Source organism: Cimex lectularius, unplaced genomic scaffold, assembly GCF_000648675.2.
Source record: "Cimex lectularius strain Harlan isolate CLEC.00 unplaced genomic scaffold, Clec_2.1 scaffold99, whole genome shotgun sequence".
NCBI lineage: Eukaryota > Metazoa > Arthropoda > Insecta > Hemiptera > Cimicidae > Cimex > Cimex lectularius.
In genome coordinates this window covers 181037-193621 of record NW_019392713.1, presented here as the reverse complement: position 1 = coordinate 193621, position 12585 = coordinate 181037, and the positions used below count along the sequence as shown (strand labels likewise).

At 32.2% G+C, this 12585-nt stretch overlaps 1 protein-coding gene across 4 annotated transcripts in view; it reads right to left on the bottom strand.

The window, feature by feature from the left end:
- Window positions 1-2452: 2452 nt before the first annotated feature.
- The window catches only part of LOC106673057 (LIM domain-binding protein 2), an 87006-nt gene continuing 76873 nt past the window's right edge, over window positions 2453-12585 (bottom strand). For 2 of the 4 annotated variants that reach the window (XM_024226454.1, XM_014404985.2), the window contains exons 4-10: window positions 11272-11374; window positions 10844-11016; window positions 9561-9812; window positions 7416-7539; window positions 7221-7348; window positions 6870-7166; window positions 2453-3965 (exon numbers count right to left, since the gene is read on the bottom strand). In XM_024226454.1, the coding sequence (XP_024082222.1) occupies window positions 3903-3965; window positions 6870-7166; window positions 7221-7348; window positions 7416-7539; window positions 9561-9812; window positions 10844-11016; window positions 11272-11374 (1140 nt within the window). In that variant the 3' untranslated portion in view covers window positions 2453-3902. The remainder of the gene's footprint in view (window positions 3966-6869; window positions 7167-7220; window positions 7349-7415; window positions 7540-9560; window positions 9813-10843; window positions 11017-11271; window positions 11375-12585) is intronic. The other 2 variants (XM_024226456.1, XM_024226455.1) reach the window with 1 other exon arrangement.

The window sequence follows — 12585 nt, the reverse complement described above, 5'->3', positions numbered from 1 at the left end:
CCACAAAGTTCAATAATTGTTTCCTCCTTTTCATATTGGACCACCAAAAATGTGACTTCAGCAGATGTAAATTTCTGTATTCAGTAATAGTACAATTTAATAAGAATTTCATACTCGACATACAGATTTTAATGCTCAAACACAAACAGATATATAATAATTCTGGGATGTTATGTTTATAGAATTATTTATTAGAGTGAAAAGATGAAAACAATAACCATAGGGCAGGCATAAAGGGATTGAAAAATAAACAGGAAATTGAAAAATTGAAACGGTCATTTTTATTTACTCACCCCAATAATTGATTGAAGGTACATTGTTTCTTATTGTAAAACATACGTTGTTGTTTCAACTTTCAAGTATGAAAAATCAAACTTTAAAGTGGGACTTACCTGTACCATCAATTACAATGGCCAGATTTGCTACGGTCAACCACATTTTTTAGACATCTTTTCAGGCTACCTGATAGATCTCAAGGAAAGTTAAATTTGACATTTTCATATTTATTTCAAATAAATATTTTTTTCTAATCATAGAATTTTTGTTTTTTAAATTTTCTTTAGTAATTTTATTTTTATTATAAATAATAATAAAAATTGAGCGAATTCGACATTAACTAGGAATTTCTTTTAAAATTATTTTCAGTAATTTACATTATAACTACAAACAAATCCAATGCTATAATAAACCAACATTGTCTCTTTGAATAATTAATTTTCTTTAACGTGGTATAAAACTTTATTTTCTATAACAATTTTCCAAACTGAAAAAAAGAAAAGAAAACGGCCTTCATATTATTATTATATAAAAAGAAAAGTCTTAGAAAATTAATAATATCAGACAAAGTGGTTTTCTTTTGCTATCGTTAACTCTGAAAATAAAAGAGGGTTTATTTTTTGTTAAATAAAAGAAGGAAAATTCATAAATATAACTCCTGGTTATGAAGAGTTATATTCATTTTATGTTTTTAACATTTTATATTTAAGAACCATGTTGTCTTAAGTTACAAACTCATACACCTATGTTTTTTTATGTGATAACAACAATTGATTTGTAAACCCTTACTTCCTACATAAAGTGTTACACAATTAAAATCCCCCTGGAATAATTTAATTGTATTCTCTTTTAAATAATGTACTTATATTTACAAAGGATCATCTTGTCAAAAAAAGTCAATTACAAAATATATATATGTATATATATATATATATATACACATACATATACATATAAAAGAAAATAAAAGATGAAATATTTACAATTTTTGGATTATACAATTCAAAAACTATTATCTTTACTCATTTTAAAATATTTAAAAAAAATTAACTTTTAAGGTTTTGAAGAGACTAAGTTTTTCAAGTGTTCGATTTTTTAAATAAATTAATACACAACGGAGCCAATAAATATTGTACCATCTTTTTTTACTGCACAACAATTTTTATTAGCAACACCTGAAAAACAAAGGCTGATTTGACAAATAAACAAAATGACTCGAGTAATTAAACAACTTCAATTTCACATAACATTTACAAGAAAGGAAAGAAGAAAAAAAATTCTATCCAATGAGGACATGTGTTTCACTTCAGGAGCATTTACAAAATAAATGAATGCTTTTTTTTTCTCTTTCTTTACATCTAAGTTACGAATAGAAACAAAGGAATGAAATCAGGCTGTGGCAAACGATGAGGAACAATCATGTTTATAATTTCTTAAGACAACAAAAATATTTTTTACCTCTCTCTTAAAATACAACTCTTACTATTTTCACGGGATGATTCACTTTAACTTATCTTCAAGTTTTGTAATTTATAATGAAGCTCAAATTTACAAATGCAGGCACTTAATTCTTTTTAATAAAAATTTTATTGTATTGCCATAAAAGAGATGTTTCACCATTAAGTTAATATCACAATATGCTGAATGCTGCCTATTGTAATTTAACATTTTTGAGATATTTCATAAAACTTCAAAAGCAAACATGTAAACAATTTGGGTTTAAGACCAAATTATGATGTAATTTTCTTAAGCGAATCAAACTGAACGACTGGCTGTAACTAAAACCTAAAGATAATTTGGTTACAAATACATATTTAAAATTCCAAAACTTGAAGAAAAGTAACTATAAACTAAAGAATCTATTAATTTCAAGATAGAAATGTATAAACCAACAGATTAGATTGTACTTTTAAGACTTGCATCATTCTTAATGATTTTTAAAATGTGTTAAAAAGAACAAAACATTTGTATTTAAAATTGATGGGGAACGTTTAAACTTATTTGGAGTTGTATTTTAAAAAATTATCTAAGGATTGCAAATACTTGGTTTTACAACAAATCGATTGGCTATCATACACATTGAGAGTATCTCAAACTCATCTTCTGTTAATCAATGTTGGTTGAAACTAACTTGAGGAAAAAACAATATAAATAAATAGATACAAAGATCATGAACGCTATCAATTAGTAACAAATAAAGCTATATAAATACTAAAATGTGATGTGCAATAGCTATATACACATATAATTAATATAAATGGAATACATATATATGTATATATAGCGTTTATAATAAAACCTAGTACTTATTGTCTAAGTACTATTTGAAATGATAGCAGAAAACAATCCCTGTATCATGCATAATAGCAACATTGATTAACACAAAATTATGTTTGTTCTATTTGGGGGCTAGCTGTTTCATGGTCTGTTTCATCCATTGCCTTCATTGTAAATCTCAATGAACCCCCTTTAATTTGAAAAATAAAAAATTAAACACTTCATGTAGAGTTTAGGTTTAAAACAGTGATACTTTTATTAAGTAGTTAAAATTTTTTTGTGATGTGTCAAAACAGGTACTTGTGCATCAATAAAAAGAAATAAATAAATGGATTTACAATTTTTTTCTCTTGTTTCAATATAACTTATCGGTTTCTTTAAAGTTGTCTTAAATAAAAGTCACCCTAATCAGTTTTACAGCAACTTTACAAACTTGTGCTAATGGAAAATTTAATCAAATTTATACAAATTGACAGCTAATGCCAGACATTGCAATGAGCTAATCGATAATCTTTTTTGTTCATCAGTAATCATTTGTTGTTTTGTTTCACTTCTTCAATTCACATAACAAACAGGCTTTTTTTTTTCAATTTATAATTAATGTTTTTCATGTTTTAAATATTATCTATTCTTTAATACTTTACAAACTGACTTCTAACACCCCCTTTCTTTTCCTATCACAATGCATTCGGACTGCCAAATAGTCTATCGATTTGTGATGTTCATTTCTACACTACTGTAACACTATAAAGAATAAATATACAGTAAGGAATTTTTCACATACGTATAATAATGTCCACTACACTAAGTTAGCCTTTTGTGTTCAAATAGTGGCTGGCTTTTTGGGAAAATACTGATCTGTCTCACATTCAATGGTCTCTTCATTATTTATACACATTTTCCCATTCTTTTATATATCAAAATAACAATAGAATAATTAAGTAAACATATTAAGAGACAAAAGAATTGCACATTCATTCATGGACTCTATCCTCTTTTCTTATTTCTCCATTTTGTACAGTAAGCAAAAATGGGCTTTGTACTCGTTTTTGACACATTTTCTTCCTGATTTTCACAAATCTTGACTTATTCCATATTTAAATACTTTGTATATAATTTTTGTTCGTCTATCTTGTGTGTGTTGTATATGTGTGTTTGTGTATGTATGTATGTGTGTGTGTGTGAATGTATGAATGTATATTATATATTTATTTATTTATATATTTAAAAAATTTCAATAAAGGGCGTAAAATTATTATTACATTTTTTTTGTACAGAAAGGAGGAACAGATAATGCCCTTTCGCGCACACACTCACACACATTCCTCCTTCTAAGGATAGCTCACTGGTCACACATTTTTGCACACACCATTGTTCAGAGCACTTGCACTTGTGTTCGACTGGTCAAAGAACTGAAAAAAGAAAAAAATTAAATTTACACATTTACTAAACAAATTACTTATAATAAAACAGAGGGGGCCGCAAAGGTTTAGGTGTTGACTCGGCGCTCATCAATATAAGGAAAAGGCCCCGGGTTCGAATGCTGGACCGCTGGGGCCCTGCATCCAAACCCGAGACATACTTATGATTTAAAACGTATGCCTTATGATTGCAACTTGGAAATAATTATTACATTTTACTATGACTGTATCATCCAATTTAAATATTTTGGATAACTAGGACCAACTAACTAAAACATATGAATTAAAAAAATAATAATGTGGGAGGTTTGTGGGCTGACAAATAGCTGAGGTCATCACCGACACTGCTTGTCGACTTTATATAAAAACATTTATTTTATAAGTTTCAAAATTTAATAAAACCAATAACTATCATGAGCTTTCAACTGAATACTAATTAGTATTTATAGTAAGATGACTCATTGTCAACTTTGTCCTTTTCGTTTTAACCTCGTTATATTAAATACTATATTATCAGGAATTAATTGTCAATCTAAGCCTTTAACAAGTTGACTGCGGGCCTGTCCGGACAATGTATCAATACCCTGTGATGAATTGATTTAAAGGTGCCTCTAGATATGTGGGATTCGCCGAATCCCGACTAGTGGGGTTATTCGCCGAGCAACAATATTTGATGCTCGTCTTACACCGCTAATTGTTGGTTTTCTAGTCCGTGTCCAAGTGCACAAATATTTGTAAAATATCCAAACTCACAGCATCCACACATTCGGGAATAAACTGTACCGAGTGGTAGTACCAACTGTAATTATCAATCAACAGTAAGTATATACTTCTATTTACTGCATTATTTTTCAATAATAAATGATTCCTAACTTAGTATAGATGTATTAATGAAAGAACAACATGGCATTATTTCTGTTGGTTAGGAATTGATAGGCCCAACGTAACTGGTTTGGATTTCCTCGATCTGTACCAAGCTGATCCAATAATTTGGAACGCTTCTCTTCCAAATCACAAAAATTGGAATGAGGTTTTCGATGCGTAGAAGAGGATCGAAAGTGAGATGGGGCAACAGTACTCTGTGACTGAGTTTGTAGCCATTACACAAAACAATAACTGCAGCTCTCGCAATGACAGTTTCACTGTTGTCCATCATGATTGGTAGTACTTTGAGGATTCACAATTTGGTGAATGCCAAGACGACCTCGAGACTTGGCAAATGTTCGGCGGAAATCAGACTGAAGCCATGTCCACACTAGGAAAGGGGGCAGGGATATCAACTTGTCGTCAACAACTGTAGTCAATGTGTCAAAACAAAAATTGTATCACCCATAAATTTTCCTGTTATCTCAATTTTTTTAACTTTGATGAATGTACCCAAAATACAATAAATAATTCAGCATATCACGTAAGCCTTATTTTAAATGGCTTCAAACAAAAACTTTTATTATCTTGTATAACACGTATATATTGTACCATCTTTGTATGCATAATTGTACTAATTTTGTCTTTGTCTCATATAAACTGAACAATCATTGCCGTAAAATTTAAGTTTAATTGTTAAGTTATAAAATAAAAATGACAACAGAAAAGAAAAAATGGATATAAAGATGTATACAATGTCTAGCAAGTCATTTAGTAAGCCAGGTGCACATATGCGGCAAGTAGTTACCACCTGGTCCTCCTATGAATATTGTAAAACTCAAATACTTCAGATACCACCAATATGCATACAGCTGCCTGATGAGATGTCCAACTTAGAAAACAAGGCATTTTTACTTGCGTTGAATACAAAGAGTATATTCTCAAACAAGACGGAAATTATTAGGTACATACATCCATATATAAATTTGAGGTGCTTTAGACTTTTTTTTATTATCAAACTCATCCACCATTGCAAGATGTTTTGACAAATCCAAAACTACAATTTAAAACAAGAACATAAATACAGCGTAAGCCACATGAAGTAACAAAAAAGTGCCCATCAATATGTTGCAGCACCTCTGTGGCCTAGAGAGGATGCTAGAAAAAATGACCAGATCACCAGACACTGCCGTTGCACCACTGTGTGGTATGTGTACATTAACCGATTGCTTTGTACTTCTGACCACACTGCAACCCTGCAGGACGACTAGGTGGTAAAATGCAAATGTACACGGGGCTAATTGTTAAACTTTTAGTGAAATATGAACTATATCTGAAGAGACCCACCCAAGTAAAAGCGTACAGCCAATTTTCGGCAAACACTTTGAAAGTAAACTGTAAAAAAAGTAAAAAGAAAGTAAAACCAGTTAATAGCTCAGATTTCAAAAATTCTGTTTTTAACAGAGGCCATAAGACTTGTAAGTCTTGATAATTCTTGATTCTTCCCCACTAGTAAACAACAAAGTAACAAGTAAAGAGGGGGGGCTGCGGTAGTCGAGTGGTTAAGGCATCAGACTCTCATCTAGATTCCGCGGTTGTGGGTCCGATCCCCACTGTTGCCTCTGCACTTTTTCTGACGCCTAAGGACGCCTGTGGCCGCAATTGAAAGAAATTGACACGGCACTCATCAATGGAAGGGGCAGTATTGGATCTCAGCGACCCTGAATTTGCTCCCAACCCCCTTCAAAAATGAGTTTCTTTGATGGAAGAACATCGGGGAACAACGGGGGCTCAAGTTCACATTTGTGTTGTGAGCCCCCCCCCCCAAAAAAAAAAAAAAAAAAAAAAAAAAAAGGAGCCAGGGATAAAGTACAATAAGCTGTACAGCTTCAGTGCTCCTCCAGTCCTTGGTATCCATTGTTTAAAAAAATATATATATATTAAAAAAACCACAGACAAATTGTATGGATGTAAAAACTAAACTGAATTCATCCATCCAATAAAATTAATAAGAGGAATGTTTTAACTTACGGCAGGTGATTTTTTGTCAGTGTCCTGACTGGTGGGTGTGGATCCCTGTTGCTGAGGTGGGCCACCTTGTGGAGGAGGCCCCCGTCCGCCTTCACCACCGCTACCAGGCCCTCCTCCACCCCAAGTGCCACCCCCACCGGGTCCACCCGCAAGTGGGGAATCACTAAAAGAATGGGGGTCGTGTTCTATCGAATTGCCCGCATCGTATTGCGTGTTCTCTAGCCTCGTAATCAGCCTCTCGTCCTCATCTCCAAACTCGCCTCCCATCAGTGATGGCTCTCCGACAACCATGACATCCTAGGAATGAATGATTAAACAATGTTTCAAGTTGGTTTTATCATTTGGGCAAACCTGGGATGCAAGAGAGAAATTGGGTCCTGGAGATCTTTTCTTATTTGGAGCAGGAGGGGCGTTGTTTGCTGCACCCCCAGACTGTGAACCTTTCCTTTTTCGCCGCTTGTTTGCAGGCCTTTGTGATTCTGAAAATTCAATTTTAATTTAGTGGTCTATTATTTTTTCTACATATTCATTTCTGTGTTGTACTACCAGGAGGTGCTACCATCCGCTGCCATTTTTGGAAGAGCGTAGTTTTTAAGCAATCTCTTGGAGAAAGAGCATAAGCTTTATGCCTTGACATAAGTTCTTGCATGGGCTCTAATATTACACACAGCTGAAATTTAAATAATTTAAATATGGAAAAATTCTATCTCATATTATCTCTTGTTCTTCTTTTTCTAATATTAAAAATGTTAGATGTGAGAAATTGGCTCTTGGGACCTAATCTTGAGGGATCAATAAATAAATCATTTATTCATTCCCTCCAGTGTAAAAACATATAAATTATTATATATAGATTAACATATATAGATTACTATTTTAAAATATATAATATAAAACTACATTTAATTTAAAGAGGAAATGTAAAGGTACGTTTACATCCTACACTTTTCTGTGTAAATATAGTTGAGTGTCAGGCAGAAAATCGCTTTGACTGTTCGACAGAAATTACTAGAAATTTATGACACAGATATGAATATGACAGTTCTCAAAATGTTAAATTTGTAATAAATGTAGGACCATTTACATACAAAATAGATTTTTGTTTCTTGTGTACTAATATATGTATATATAAAGTGGAAGGTTTATGGGCTGACAAACTGAGGAATATCGAGTATGCTGAGGTCATTGGCTCTCTGTACATTTCTTTATTTTTCTGTTTTTTTTACACATTGTTTTGTTTTAAACTGCAGTCAATCTGGCTCTGATTATATATGTATACAACATCAATATTCTACATTGCTAGCCTCTCGGTTGTACCTCAGTGGACAAAAATGGACAAAAAAATACACTACATAGCATACGTCACCATAAACATAGAAGTCTGACCACATTCACTACCCAAGAGTACTTGATATTCCTCAGGAAGAGGTTAAACAACCTCTTCCTATCACACTAATAAATTACATTCATTCCAATAAATTAACATAAACACAACTCCTAATGCAAACATGGAATCCTGATCCTAGAACATGTACTGTGTACTTTCATTCTGCACACATGTAATTATTCTAAAGATGAAAAGGAAGAAAAAAAGTGTGTGAATTCGAGAGCGGGTTTGAGACTTTAAAAAGTGTTGCCTAAAACCAATGATGTCTGAGCTCAGTATTGAGGATTCAGTGCAGTTTTCAAATTTATGAACAAAGAAACCTGCTGATTTCAAAACGCTAGACTGTAAAGTTGGTCCCGTTATATCAAAGCAAGATACCAAATTCAGAAAAGCTATTAGTATAACAGAACAACTTGCTGTAACTTTGCAAAGCCTTTAGGTATCTACTAATAAGTAAAATTATTATTTTTTAAAATGTTTGTTAGTATGTACATTGTTTGAAATAGAACATAATATGTTTATCTAGGATTCTTATGCAAGACTAAGTTATTTTTCAGAATACCAACTGTACATTAAGCTTCGTTGTTCCTGAATTATGAATCACAATTATGTCAGCATTAAAAGAAGGTTACAATAAAGTAATTGTTGAAAAGGTGTTGAAGTAGGTGAAAAGGTATTTTCGATTTCAGATGATATGCATGCTAAGGTTTGTAGTTGGTTGTAGATTTGTATATTGTTTGAATTGCCTGATAAATCGAAGCACTGAACTCGGATTACTGTAAGCAGTCACATGGGTGTAGGGAGTATTTTGAAAGCAGCCTCGCAAAGGATGTAGTGAATTTTTTTAAGTAATCACACGAAGGGTGTAGTGATTATTTTGTAAGCAGTCACACAAAGGGTGTAGGGAATATTTTGTAAGCAGCCTTGCGAAGGATGTAGGGAACATATATCTGACAAATTCTTCAAGGTTTATATTAATAATGATTTCTGTCTGACATAAATGTGTGGTGATTAGTGACCGTTAATCGATAATTATTCAGAAATCGTGAGATGCGGTCTGGTGTGGCGTAGGTTTTAGAAAAACATTTTATTTATAGTGCCAACGTTTCGATCTTTATTGAGCCCTGAAGATGATCTCAACAAAGATCGAAACTTTGGAACGATAAAGAAAATGTTTTTCTGAAACCTACGCCACACCAGACCGCATCTCACGATTTCTGAATAATCATAAATATCAGTAATAATCGTCAGATGCAAACGTACGTTAAGACTTAATAAATCACATATTATTGTAAAGTACTCACCCTGAGGTAGTTGAGGGTCGAATTTGTTATCCCCTGCCTCGTGATGTTTTTACTAAGTTGATCCAACATGCCCGGATCCTGCTGTGAATGCATAGTGACGACTGAACGGGGGACCAATTCACGATGAGTCCTCACTGAGAGGTGCCAGGACTTGATCCGCATCAGGTCGTCGAATGTGAACTCTAAGATAAGCCTTCCTTCCGTGCACACCTGGCAAGAACCAGCTTCGTCTAGAGGTGCCCTATCTGACCACTTAAACCCCACACAGCCCCACAAGGCCAGTTTAGTACTAGTCACGAGAATGTTATTTGCTTAAAGTTGCGGTTACAATTGAAATGTTGACAACTTTCTTTTCTATTTATTTTCACAATTTTTTTTTTTAGTGTAAAAGGGCTTTTATACATAAAAAAGTAATAAAATATTAACCACCAGTTAAAACTAAAAGCGGAATCAAGATTTAAGAACACCTATCCACACAACGGTATTACATAGACAGACGAATATTAAATATAATTCTTCTGACCGGAGGGAGAAAAACTTCTGGAACTATATTTTGATGAAAAAGGGTTTAAACAAACCGTTATTTTAATAAAAATGAATCATAAATAAATAAAATAAGTAAACTAAAAATAAAAATATTCAACAAGCAGCAAGATAGGATTTCAATTTATTTCTAGATAATAATCTGAAATGCATGAGGAAAAAATACAACATAAGAAAGCATTTCTCTTGTAATAACAAAGATGTATTCTTCAAATAAAAAATATGGAATTGAAAGAGATAGTTTTACCCCAATAATTTACCGGCAATTTGCAAGATAGCAAAAAAAGTTTTATTTGGGAACAAAAGCTTTATGATATGGAGTGTGTGGAATTAAGGGTGCATATATGTTTTAGAATGTACAACCATGCAAATATGTGTTAATACATAAATTGTTAATTTGTCTAGGAAAACAATATAGTCAAAAAACCTTGATATTAACACTAATAATCTTTAATTTTAATAATTAAAAACATTAATTAATTATTAAAAATTAAGAGTTGAAATGTAGCTAAAAAATCAATTCACAATCAACACAATTATAAAGAATTTTTTATTGATTTTAAATTCTTTAATGATTATCTTTACTGTTTGTAAATATGAAAAAATAGAGCAGTGCATTGGCAACCATTTTATTAGAACTTAACATCACCTTAACAAAACAAAAAAACAAACAAAAATCAATCTGTATGTTGTTGTGATACTCAGTTTTTAGCATAATAAAAGAGTACAAAATTGTATACCTTTGTGAACATCGGTTTTCCATGGTGAGTCACCATAGTGCACTGCTCACAGTCAAGTGTGATACTTGTGTTGTGGAAAGATTCTTTTGGGTGTTTCAAATTATAATACAGTTCAGTTACACCCCCTTCAAATATACTTCGGAAATACCTAGGAATGAGCGTCCTCCCAATGGCTGTGGAAAGATCAGTGAAATTATTACTTGCAATATTATTAAAGATTGTTTGTACAGATTTGCAATATAAAATTACTTAAAAGCCTATTGATATACATTTTCACGGTTAGAGGAAGAGGACAAATCAAAAATAATAAATATACATTAATGATAATTTTGGTTAGATACGTCAATTTAAATTTTTTAAACATTTATTAAAGATTATTTGGGATTGCCCGAAAGAAAGAAAGTATGAAAAGAAAAAAGTGGGCTTACTGTATCTCTTTGGTCCGTCTTCTAAACAGAACGTTAGGGTGAGTGTTGCATCATCTTCAAAAAACTCTGTGGCGAATGCATCCCACCAAAGGTTATCACTTTCCTATAATAAATAACAAACAAAAAAATTATAAATAATTTTTTAAAAAATTGGTGGATCTATACACACTTATTAGCGTATGGTAAATTTACTTGAGAAATTTGTCCTTCCTTTTAAACTAAATTCACATGCTATAATAAAACTACACCCTGTGGTCATATAACTCATCTATCTCTTACATCTGTCTTCATTTGAGAATATGTACTATAAACTTAAACCATATTTGCTTAGTGGTCATAATTGACCATATTAATTATTCCAATTAATTATGCACTTTATCTAAGGCTTTCGGTTGAGAGGAAAAATTAGTGTCCTGCTCGTGATACTAATTTTTTATCTCAACCAAAAACCTTAGATAAGAAGAATAATTAATTGGAATAATATATAACATTCCTCATGCAGAGTTTAGTGTGAATTTTCTATTATATAAGGTGCAAGGAAAATTTAAGAAACATCTAGAAAAATTTAATATAAATTTAACTTATTTGCAAGTTTTTGTTACTCTTCTTTGGAGAGAGTGGGAAGAAAAGTCACTGATGGACCATTACTTTAATCATTATTTTTTGATAAATACTATAACCGACGTGAATGAAATCATCTGATTCTTATGATCTATATTAGCAAAAAATCATTATTATCATAAAAACTTTTGTTTTAAAGGGTGTGTGCATGCGTATATATANTGTGTGTGTGTGTGTGTGTGTGTGTGTGTGTGTGTGTGTGTGTGTGTGTGTGTGTGTGTGTGTGTGTGCGCGCGCGCGCGCGCGCGAGAGAGAGAGAGAGAGAGAGAAAAGACACATCAATTTAAGGCTGATTTATTACATGGTAGCAGAAAAAAAGAGAGAATATAAAATGTTATAGGCTGAAGAGTTGGTGTCTCAGGGACTGAAGTCACAATAAGCTCAAGTAGTAGAACCCCGTGGTACAATCTGGATCCACGCATAAAAACAATTAATCAATTCTTCAAAATAAAAAAACAGGATAGATAAGACAAAAGCCATATTAGACAATATGCCCTCCTCTCAACTCCCCCTTAATTAATTATGGATAGAAAATATTTAAATAAACCCAGGCTTGATAAGGCTATACCGAGATGCACATTTCCAAAAGCACATATAATGAGAAAATATTCTAAGTTGAAATTAAAGAGGCAGCTCTTCAATGCTGAGTTGTAAGGACAAGAGGTAATCAAAGATACCGCATTTAAAGGTTGA